This window comes from Cajanus cajan, chromosome 4 (assembly GCF_000230855.2).
Source record: "Cajanus cajan strain Asha chromosome 4, NIPB_CcT2T_4, whole genome shotgun sequence".
NCBI lineage: Eukaryota > Viridiplantae > Streptophyta > Magnoliopsida > Fabales > Fabaceae > Cajanus > Cajanus cajan.
Window position 1 is genome coordinate 78725574 of NC_138520.1, and position 12021 is coordinate 78737594.

The following is a 12021-nucleotide window of genomic DNA, read 5'->3' on the forward strand; positions in this document are numbered from 1 at the left end:
TTCAATCATAAAGTTATACTTAGGATAAAATTTTGAAGTGCTTTTGTTGTACAACAATAAATATATGCATCTTTTCTAGTCACCTGAATTTTCATTTTAAACTTTTATAAATTTGACGTTGAAAAACTATATACGTATTATATATTATTTTTCAAGATAATACAACATGGTACGTAGCCCTTAAGAAATTTGTATAAAAAAAATCATTTTTATCATAACAAGAATCAGCAAGTAGCAACAAACGTAAGTCTATCATTTTAGTCATCTCATTTTATGTTATCACAAGTGGATCCCAATCCATTGTAATGTAAGCATATTTTCATGCGCAAAAAGCATCACTGTTTTATAAATTCGTTTTATTAGCGCGTGTATAAATTAAGGAATTGAACCAATGATAAACAAATAATAAATTAAGTAATATACTTTCATGATTTATCTGATTGAAAATTATTGGCAGAAAATATTAACAGCTATTTTAGAATATCTTGTTGGGCCAAGTGGGCTTGTCTTGGATGAACCTAGTCCACTGGCAGTTTCACTCAAAAGCTGAGACTTGGCAACTGGAAAGTGTAAACTTTGATCGATCATCAAATGTACTCAAGTCAACCAAAACAATCATTTCCCACGTTTTTTTTTATCTGCAAATATGGTTTCATTTTTTCTTCTTCAAAGTATCTATAATTTCATGAATTTTGTTTTTTTAGTCTCAATAATTAAAATTATTTTTAATTTTTATACATACTATTTTTTTTTAATTCTTATAGTGGTATAATTTTTTTTAATCCTTACAAAAATAGACTGCAGAAAATAAAAGAGGACAAAAGTATGATATATGAAGATTAAAATCAGATGGTAAAATTTATGAAATCATATGGACTAAAAGAATAATTAAACTTTGCATTAAAGATATCTTTCAACTCAATTCCAACAATTTTAGAATAATTCAAAATGTAAAGGTTACTTATAAAATGAGTTGTTTTTGAATAAAATGGAACAATATATTTAAAAAAACATTTATCTCTGGACTATTGTTTAACTTTATGGGTATATTTACAAGACAATATAATGAATCTAAAACCTAAAAAAAGGGTTTTTGCATGCTTTCAAGATATAAAAATTGTCCACAATTTATTAGATGTGGAAGAGTGTGATAAAGAAATGATGGTTGCGATAAAAGAATGATAAAAAGGAAGTAGTGGGAGAAGCAGAATGGAGGACTGGTGGAAGCAGATGATAAGGTGGCTGAGAGAAAACAACCCTTTTAACTCCAAAATGGAGCTAAGGACCCTACCTTAGTTTCTGTCACACACAAGTTGCCTTATTTTTCATTGAGCACTTAATCAAAATCATCTTAATAGAGAGAGAAACAAAATTAAAGAATTATGCATTCTCAAGTGTTATGGAGCATCTAAGCTAAAAAGGGAAAAGCCGTTTGTACCCATCACCTCCCCTCCAATTTCTTTAGTTCTCTAACTCAATTGATGAGATAAATACGTGTGCTTTCAACTTTCATTCATCAAGTTTTTAATTTACATATCCTAATCCTTGCAATCATTATTTCATCTCTATCTCCCGATCATTGTAAATGAAATAAAAAATTACAAGAATGCTCATCAAGATCAAGATGACCATATATATATGTTTAATTATATATATATATATATATCCGCATCATAAAAGACAAAAACTCTTCCAATTTCAACTCTCAATTGATCCTCATGGGTGCTCCAAGGGCTTCAAACAAACTTGAACCCCATATTTGGGCTTAATTGTGAGGACAACCACAGGGGCATGACGGTAATTTTCAGAAATGGTGAAGCTAAACCTTGAAATCAACATTGCTAATATAATCTTAGCTTCCATTAGTGCAAATGCTTGTCCAACACAATTTCTAGGGCCAGAAGCAAATGGTAAAAATCTTCCAGGGACAAAAGACTTTGAGGTGAACCTCTTAGGGTTGAACTCATTTGCATCTTTGCCCCATAACTTTTCGCTGTGGTGAATGGCCAACACAGGAATCCAAATTGATAAGCCCTTAGGGATATAAAGGTCACCTAGCACTATGTCTTCAAACACCATTCTAGGAAGCACAGATGCTGGAGGGTACAACCTCATTGATTCGTTGATCACCATATGCAACTGAAAAATCAAATAATAAAAACTTTGGTTAGTTGATATTATTATTGTGTTGGCCACGGAAGCCAAATTATAATGCTGCTTGAACTGTATTCATACACATTCTAATAATATTCCTTGTGAAAATTAATGCTGAATCTTTGACCATCTTTTGGAAAATCTAGCATTTAAATATAATAATTACTACTGCACTGTCTGCTAGTACACATGAATATTCTATTTGGTCTTCCGGGCTATCTATCAATCGAAGAAAATCACTAAAAATTTCCAAGTGGGTAGCCATGAACATTGCCATTGAGTTGAGTAGGGTCAACTTATTTTCTTTGTCTCTTTTGGAGAAAAATACAAATGCAAAAGTCACAGATTGAAATTCTGGGTATGATTTTTTGTTTTTTAAAACAAAATTTCCCCTCAAAAAAGTATGGCTGTATCGTTATTCTGAAAATGAATGAATATGTTTTAACTTTTGCACCCTTGGACACTCTTAAAAGAAAGAACCATTATAAATATTGTTTAAAATAACACCAACTACCGGCGCACGGGTGCAAAGATGATTCTTAGATAAATTATTTTTTGTTTGTTTCTTTATACACATATTTAGGTTAGACTAAAATATTTCTTAGCTGTCCTTTCTGATCGTCGTGCTAATAATAACTTAAAAGCCTAAGATCAATTAGCCTTTTGGCCAAGAAACTTACAGGCACAATTTATATAATCCTATTTATTAATCAAAATTTCTTAACTGTAAACACATATTTGTTTCTTAATTTTATTAAATTGCATGGGGCCACCCAATTAAAGTTTTCCTAAAACTGGCTCGTGCAGGGTTTTAAAAGCAACCATTATGCAGTGTAGGCTCTATTAAAAGTAATACTTGACACTACTAAAAGTAAAATTATATAAAATAAAAATAAAAAATAAAAAATAAATACTTTTGTTAGGATCTTGCTAACTAAGTGCAAAAGATCCTTAAGACGTTAGTTGAAGAATCAATTTGCCATTTTTTTTTATTATCGAAAACTATGTTAAAATGACATGGGGGGAAATACTTATATATTTTTCAATAAAAAATTTATACTCTCCATTTCTTAATCACAACACTTATTAGTATTTTCCTCTTTTTTATTTATTTATGAAGATACTCCAAATTTGACCAACCTGCCTCCTCCCTCTCACCCCCTAAAAAGTAGCCTAAAATAACCCTTCCTCTCTTTTTGTGAAATCAGAAAAGGACTTTTTATCTAACCTCCATTACAGGGGAGAGAGGGGGTATAAACTTTAAGGAGATTAATTAAAAAAAATGAAGTAAAATAAGAGATATTTATTTATTTATATATTATAAGAAGAAATTGATTTTTTTTTCCACCAATATAATTTACACAATATCCTAAAACTGAAAATAAAAAAATTAATGTCGAGAGCATGGCATGGAGAGAAGAAAGTGATTTTTTTACTTACAAGAGTGAGTTTGGAGAGTTGATCCAGAGAGGGAATTCCCCCATCACAAACACTTTTAACCTCAGCTCTGACTCTGTCTTGCCAAGAAGTATTGCTAGCTAGTAACATAACTGTCCAAGTGAGTAAAAGAGCAGTGGTTTCATGTCCAGCAAAGAAAAATGTTTTGCATTGATCCATAACTAGCTGCAAATTTATGCTGTTTCCACTCCCTTTCTTCTTCTGCATCTCATTCAGGAGCATCCCCAACAAATCATTCCCATAAGAATTGCTTCTTCCAATCTCCACACAGTCCTTCCTGCTTTGTATTATCTCCATCAGAAGAGTCTCCACTTCCATCTTCAAAGATTTTATCTCTCTGTTGTACTTGCTTGGAAAAAACCTGTGCAAACAAATTGAGTCCTTAATTGATATTGACATCAATTGAGAAAAAGGGTAGGGGACAAGGAGAGACAAATGCTAGCAGATAAAACAACAAAGATGGAATAAGACCGACAGAACTATAATGCAATCTATGGAATAAGAAATAAGAATGTGATTTTGTGATTATTCACATGCTTGTGGATAAAAAAGCAAGGAATCCACTGAGATTAAAACACTGGCATTTTTATCACACACTCAAACAGACATAACATGTACAATTAGAATCACAATAATTCTTAATCATAGCGCGTGTTTGGTTCCATGTTTCAGATGTGATCGTTCACGTCCCAGATGTGAAATAAAAAGCTAACAGTATATAACTTGTTTGGTTTCACGTTTCATATGTGATTTTTCACGTCTCATTGCGTGTTTGGAACAACATCACAAAATCACCTCAAAAGGTTCAAGTGATACAAAAGTTACTTCATATCGCTAAAGTTAAACATGGAGAGAGTGATGATCTGCGTTGTAGATTTAGTTCCAAACCCACACTCTGGATGAGAGCATGAAAAGCTAATAGTCATTACTTCGCATCCTAAACGTGATTTATTAATTCTCAATGGGTTGTCAAACATGGTATGAAAATCTTTTAGAAAAGAGATTCTAAAGCCACAAACCTGCTTCCAGGAAAGCATAGATGACGACTTGCTTGAGCACAACGACTCTGCAGCAGTGTGAGGAGGTGGAATATTTTCTTGCCCTTCTGGTAACTGGTGCCAAACTCAGTCCTAGAGATAATATCCGCAGCAAGTTTAGTCATGTAGTGACCAATCTCCACCTCAGTTTGGCCACTCTCAAATGCAATTTTCAGTGATTGGAGCATCTCCTTAGTGCATTCCACCATGTGCCCAGCATAGCTCTGTGAAGTTATTTCAAGATCAACCATTTGTAATCATCATCACAACCAAAAACAAAACAAAGAATTTGAAGAAGATAAAAAGGGAGACTCCAAAACAGTGAAAAATTTATAAAAGAGTATCAATACCTTAAGTCTGTCTCCCATGAATGCAGGGGCAACGATGTGACGTTGGTGGTACCAATCTTCACCATTTGCCATCAACAGTCCTTCCCCAATGAAATTCTTTGAACCCTGTCTCTGCTGCCAAGATTTCCCAGATACTGTGCTGTATTTAGAAAGAAACTCTTTGATCAATTCAGTCTCAGTGAGGCACAACCTTGGTTCTGTACCATTCCAATATAGGAACCTCTTTCCTGATCACACACATGTCCAATCATGGTATAATTAATTAAACATGAGAATAACAACATAGATCATATTTCATTATATATGTAAGTTTATTAAATATGAGACACACATATATTTATTTATTATGTGGGTGCATACCAAATTGGCTGGACCAGTCTAGGAAATGTGGGAGAAGACGACCAACAATGTCATGGCTTATGGTTTTCATGTCTTGGGAGGTTGTTTTGGAGACAAGGGAAGCCATGTCTAGGATGTTGCCTGTGAAGAAACGAGGTTTAGGGCCATGGACACCTTGCATCTCCATGATCTTTTTTATGCGTAGAGGGGTGAGCCAGTAGCATGAGAGGTTGTCATAGAGGAGTTTAAGTAGGAGAATAGCGAGTATGGCCAAAAGGGGTGTGAGGACCACCATAACCATGGTGGTAGCAGTAATAGTAATATACGGGGATATGTTGAAGTGAAGTGAGGAAGAAGGTTAGGAGTGATGGAGAATTTGATGCGTGACTCAACCTATATATAGAGTGGGAATTTGATTGGCATCGCTTGCATTTTATATATACTAAACAGCTAGTGAAGCCTACAGTTTGGTTTATTGGTCATGCCAATGTGTTTTTGTTCTTGCCGATGATCATCTTTCTTGCTTCTGTTCCTACTTCAAGAGAATTTATTCGGCCATGCTACTTGTTTTGTGCAATTGATAACCCGCTAGTGCTACTACTACAAGCCTTCTTTCTCACCAATAAGGTGCATGTTATAGTTGAGTTTTTTGAATATGCTGTCATGATTCAATTTTATAGTTGTGTTCCTCAAATATGTTCATAGGACTTTGATTTCTAAAATCGTAGAAGACTTTGTTAGGAAAGACAAATTCGACTTTAATAATCTCTCTCAAAGGAAATTAGCCTTCTATTATGCTTGAAGAATTACTTACTAAAGAAAAAAAATTACTTATTATCAAAGATTTAATTACTAATTATTTATTTATTTATACATGTATATATACAAATCTGTTTTAGTATTTGGAGTTTAGAATTGTAGAAACTAAAACAGATTAAAAATATAATGTATATAGGAGCTAAAAACGAGTTAAAAACCCTTTTGGGTAGGGACTAGAATAAGTAATTTTTATAATTAGAAATTAAAATGCAAAATTATTTAAGTATAGAGATAAAATAAGTAAATAAACCTTTCAAAAAACGTGTCACGGTCTTCTTATAAATTCTAAGACGGTAATGGGAATATCTCAGCGCAAAGAATGTTGTTGTGCGTGCTCAATGAGAAAACAAAATTGACCAAAAAATAATGACAACCTGAACCCGCGGGGAAAAATTGAATATGTTCTTATGAACTAATTTTTAAAACAAAACCTGGACTGCGAAGTATAATATATAAATATAATACTATGGGGCTTTGTAAGAATACAATTTAGCTTAAGTTCTTCGAAATTTTAGCATTAAGTTCTCAAATTAGATTGCTACATATAAATAGATCATAATTGGATTTTAAAATATACTTTCGAGGGTTTTGATTTATGATTATGTGAAGAAAATAATTTTATTAAAAGAAGCAAAACTCACTCATGTAATTTGTATGCTTAAAAAATAATTAATTTTAACTGTCTCCTAAGTAATAGCCTTAAGGCGCAAAAAATAAAATGACATGTATTATTATTTTAATTTAACAATAGATTTTTGAAAGACGATATTCAAGAATAGGACATTATTAGAATTTTTTTTTATTCATGTAAATTTTGTATAAAAATTTATAGGAAATGTTATTTTTACAAACTTTTTTTATAAAATTTTATCTCTAGGTAATACCTTTGTAGATAATATGTTTTTGCAAATTTTAAAATTTGTAAGAAATTTTCCTTCTTGTGAAAAAGTTTGCAGAAAAGTTTCCTGCGAAATTTTTTGCAAATTTTTTCGCAAGAAATTCTGCAATAAATTTTCTTACAAAAAAAATTAAAGAAATTAATTCTATTAATAATTCTTCAACTTTCAAATGCTCACAATAAATTCGTCCGAAACTAGGGATGGCAATGGTGCCCCATGGGGCGGGTAATAGTAAAATTAGTAAACCCGTCACCGTCCCGCGGGATGAAAATTGGCCCCATACCCACCCCATATCCGTGTGGGTATCCATTAAGTGGGTATCCATGAATTTCTTGAATACTCACGGATATCCATGAATATTTATAAATTTTTTAAGAAATTAAAAAAATTATATTAGAAATAATTTTAAGTTTATATTTAATGTCATTGAAATATTAAAAATAAAAATTTAATGTTAATTTTGAACTTGTATTTAACGTTAATTTTGTTGAAATAATAATAAAAATGTAAGATAATCAATAATTTAAAATACATCAATCTCACAAGTGAAGATCTCATATCAGAAAGCTACAATAATTCAATTTCATAATTCCAAACAAAAGTAAGCAACTTAAAATACATAAATCTTATTGTGATGACTAATGTGTGGGCTGTGCAGCTACGGAAAGAAAATAAGATAAGAAAGTGTAGTTTTAGGGTTATGTGGTACAAGGATAATTAAGATATTTAAGAAATATTATTAAACGGGTACCCGCGGGTATGGATATCATCATACCCGCCCCCGCCCCGTTTATAAACGGGTAAAAAATTATCCGTCCCCATTATCCGTGGGTACCCAATTAGCTTATCCATTTATTATTCGTAGCGAATTTTACCTACAGATACTCATGGGTTCGGATATTTTTGCCATCCCTATCCAAAACATTAAAAAATTTGCTTTCACGCCTCCAATATATGATGCATAATCTTTTAAACTCTTAGATTGTAAATTATAGGTTTAACACTCGGTCATACAAAATTAACTTGTAAGGTGAGTATTGTCTCAACTTATCTACTCTTTAATTGTTTTATTTTTAATCGATGTGGAATTTGATATTTTCTTTAAATATTAATTAGATAATATCTTTAGAAAGAGAATTAATTTATTATATTGAACTACAACATTATATTATTATAAATTATTTTAACTCTTAAAATATTCAATATTCTAAAAAAAATTAGTTTTTTATTAAATAAATTTATTTTAAAAACTATCATTAAATTAAAACTCATCATCATTAATTTATACATTTAATTAAATAAATATTTAATTTATTAATATTTTAAATTAAAATTATTTTTTTATAAAATATTTATAAACAATTTATTAAAATAATATTTTATTATGTAAATACTTTTAATTTTAAAATTTTATAAATTATCATCAATTAAAACTCATTATCATTAATTTAACATGTTTATAAATTTTTATATTTAATTAAATTAAAATAAAATAAAAATTAATTATAATGATATTATAAATAATTTAGTAAAATAACATTTTTTAATTAAAAATCTTTTAATTTTTAAACTTATAAATTTATTTTTTTTATTTTTCTTACAAATTAAAATTGGCAGGAAAATTCACGGGAAAGGTTACCTGTAATTTTTTTTATTATTTAGTAAACATTACTTACAAATTTTGCAAGAAATAAAATAAAATTCTTACAACATTTTCTGCAAATATTTACCATAAAAAAATTTCTATGATCATTAAAATTTTAGCAAAATTTGCAAAAATTTCTTGTAGATTATTTTTTATAAAAAATTTGTAAATTTTTTTTATAAATTATTTTTTACAAATAAATTCACAAAAAAAATTTGTAAAGTTATTATTGTAAGAAAATTCACAAAAAAATTCTGCAAATATTTTTTTAATAAAATTCGCTGAAAAACATTTCTAATAGTTGGAAGAAGAAAAAAATGAGACATGAATAAATTAAAAGTGAGTCGTATATTTGATTTCGTTTTCATTACATAAAAAATATTTATGAATTGACTTCTATCATTCCCTGAAGTTGTAATGACATTAGATATTTATTAGGTTAACAAATTTATGATAAATTGACTCCACAATCAAGTGAGAAAACATTTCGTTTTTTTCAACTTTTGAAAAAAAAAATGAAGATCAATTCATATATGTTTTTTATATTGTGTCTGAAATGTAGAATTTATATGTAAAAATTAAAATTAAAAAGATATAAAATATAAAGATATATATATATATATATATATATATATATATATATATATATATATATATATATATATATATATATATATATATATATATATATATATATATATATTAATGATGGATCGAAGTGATTGAATCAAGAGATACCTTAATACTATTAGGCAAAGCAACAACATCATGTTGGAGTTGTAAATGGATACTCGCATATTGTACAAGTCTAAACCATGAACAATTTTAATAAGTTGCATATAAATTAATTTTTAAGGGAGTGTTTGTTTGAATGGTTAAAATTTGTTTGGTATGTTATACATGTTTTGGGAGACATTTATAAATATTATTTGGAAATAAAAAATTAACTACATTAAACAAGCAAATAATATTACCAAAAAAAAGGCAAATAAAGAATAATGTAATAATTTTAACATAATAAACTTTTTCTTTTTAATTTGGAAGTGTTAGACTCTCGCCTTTTAATGGAGAACAATTTTGTAAAAAATTTATGTAAAAAAATAAAATTTAAAAATAATTTCTAAAAATACTTTTTTTTTAAAATTACAAACTAAATATTAAAAAAAAAACTTCATATTCTTGATAGAGAAAAAAACTTCTAAATACCAAACGCTCTAAGTATCCAGAGATCTTTTTAAGGAGAGTTGTTTAGTAGATAAAATTTTAGTGGTGTCAACGAAAGTCAAAGTTACGTTCATAATAAGAAGAATGAAATTAAACTTTTTACTTAAACTAAGTAATTCATATATTATTAATTGATTTGATAATTTACATATATAAAACCCCAAAATATTAGTGGTGAAAGTTAGGGTATCATATTTGATAGGTTGCAAATAAAAACTATGAACGGTTTAGGTATATATAAATTTCTCTATTTGATAGGTTAGAAAATAGATAGAAGTGGTTGAGTACAATAATCTATCGTCCTTGTATTATCCATACAGATAGTGTGGAGGTTTAAAGAAATTTGACGTCTTCTCAAGGGTGAGCTGTGTGACTAACTGATTTAAATCAAACTGATTTTTGTATCATCTAACAGACAACAGACATGGTCCTTTAACAGGGACGTGGACCTCCCTCTATACCTTCACCTCTTGTAACCTGTCCTACACATAATAATAATAATAATAATAATAATAATAATAATAATAATAATAATAATAATAATAATAATAATAATAATAATTTGTTATGATTATCATATTTACATATCACCAACAAGCTTTAGAAACAATTAAATTAATTATCTAAAATTCATATGTTCACAACGTTTGGATATGTATATTATAACGTGCATATATATAAACTTATACTAAATATAAGAAAATTAAACAATTATATATAATTATATGTATTATGAATATAAATCATAAGTTGTTGGTCAAGTAACTACTATTAATAATTTTTGTCAAAAGTAGCATCAAACTACACGCTAGCTGCATGACTCCACACAAACAGTTTGTCTCTAATTAATATTATCTTACTCTCATGTAAACATGATCATTACAATCCAACAACAGAAAAATATTATAAAGGTTTGTTAGATTTCAAAAGAAAATAACCATATAACAAGTATAGAAGAAAATGCATTTATACTATCAATAACCTCAACATGCAAGCTACACAACAAAATCACATCATGGTCTACACCTTAACACTTCAACTTGACATTCAACACCTTGCAAGAGTAAGCAATTCAACACATGAACATTCATATATCACAACATCAATTTCATTCAACAACATCTTCAACCAAGCATATGAACAACACCAAACAACACTACATCATATGTATACAACTCAACTAATGCGTCATCACAACATTCACTTACAGAGATCTCTTATACCAAGATAAGTAGTCTAAGTGATTTGATCCTGCGAACCAACCGATCGTTTTCATGCTTTACACGTCTGCTAGATCGACAACTAAATTTGAATATCAATCGCTACTGTGTGATTTCTTGAATATCTTCATTTAAACTAGAAGAGTCTAGTACCACCACTAGGTATAATATAGTTTCGATATGAACTTATCACGACATTGACATGTATTAGTCAAGTCACTTATAGAATTGACCCGCTAACTATCCTTGTGATACCACTCACCTCTCAAGTAATTAGTTAAGGGTTATAGCTCTCGGTTTTGTACCTTACTACATTGATTAAGGATTTAAAGGAGACTCTACAGTCCACTCCAAGAGTTATCATCTATACAAGGAGGGTTTTTCAACAATTAGTCTCTCAAAGTATCACATCAATATCCACACAATGGGATAATCGATATTCAAAAAAAGAAACATCCATTCCTCTTGTCCTAAGTCAATCAACATGATTTAATGCCTAAAACACTCTCAACATCAACACCTTAACAATCATCATCTATATGCATTACCTCGGGTCAATGAATATAGAGATCTAACAACATTATTAATTCATAGCATACCAATGCATCTCAACAATTCAACCATACAATCATCTACATATATCATCCTAGATTAATATACATAGAACAACATCACCAATCAACATACAACATGTATTAGATTCACCTAACATGTTCATATTCACCATTTAATCATATAAAATAACATGTATTTTCAAAGAAATCTGCACCCAGCACCACACATTGGCACTTGGCACCATTGAGGCAAGGAACCCTCTACTTCGCCCATGATTGATACCATACAACTTACGCTCGGTGTGGATTAGGTAAAGCTCCC

At 29.5% G+C, this 12021-nt stretch overlaps 1 protein-coding gene across 1 annotated transcript; it reads right to left on the reverse strand.

Annotated features, from left to right (window-relative positions):
- Positions 1-1482: 1482 nt before the first annotated feature.
- Positions 1483-5990, reverse strand: LOC109805910 (cytokinin hydroxylase). Its single transcript, XM_020368197.3, has 5 exons — positions 5360-5990; positions 5000-5226; positions 4632-4873; positions 3595-3973; positions 1483-2139 (listed from the first exon to the last, which is right to left on the reverse strand). The coding sequence occupies exons 1-5, from the start codon at positions 5637-5639 to the stop codon at positions 1717-1719; spliced, it is 1551 nt and encodes a 516-aa protein (XP_020223786.1). The 5' UTR covers positions 5640-5990; the 3' UTR covers positions 1483-1716.
- Between the last annotated feature and the right edge of the window lie 6031 nt (positions 5991-12021).

Coding starts and splice junctions, on each gene's coding strand:
- LOC109805910 (XM_020368197.3), bottom strand. CDS start 5,639: ATGGTTATGGTGGTCCTCACACCCCTTTTGGCCATACTCGCTATTCTC. Junction 5,227..5,359: donor AGACTGGTCCAGCCAATTTG/GTATGCACCCAC, acceptor GTGTGTGATCAG/GAAAGAGGTTCCTATATTGG. Junction 4,874..4,999: donor TCATGGGAGACAGACTTAAG/GTATTGATACTC, acceptor ATAACTTCACAG/AGCTATGCTGGGCACATGGT.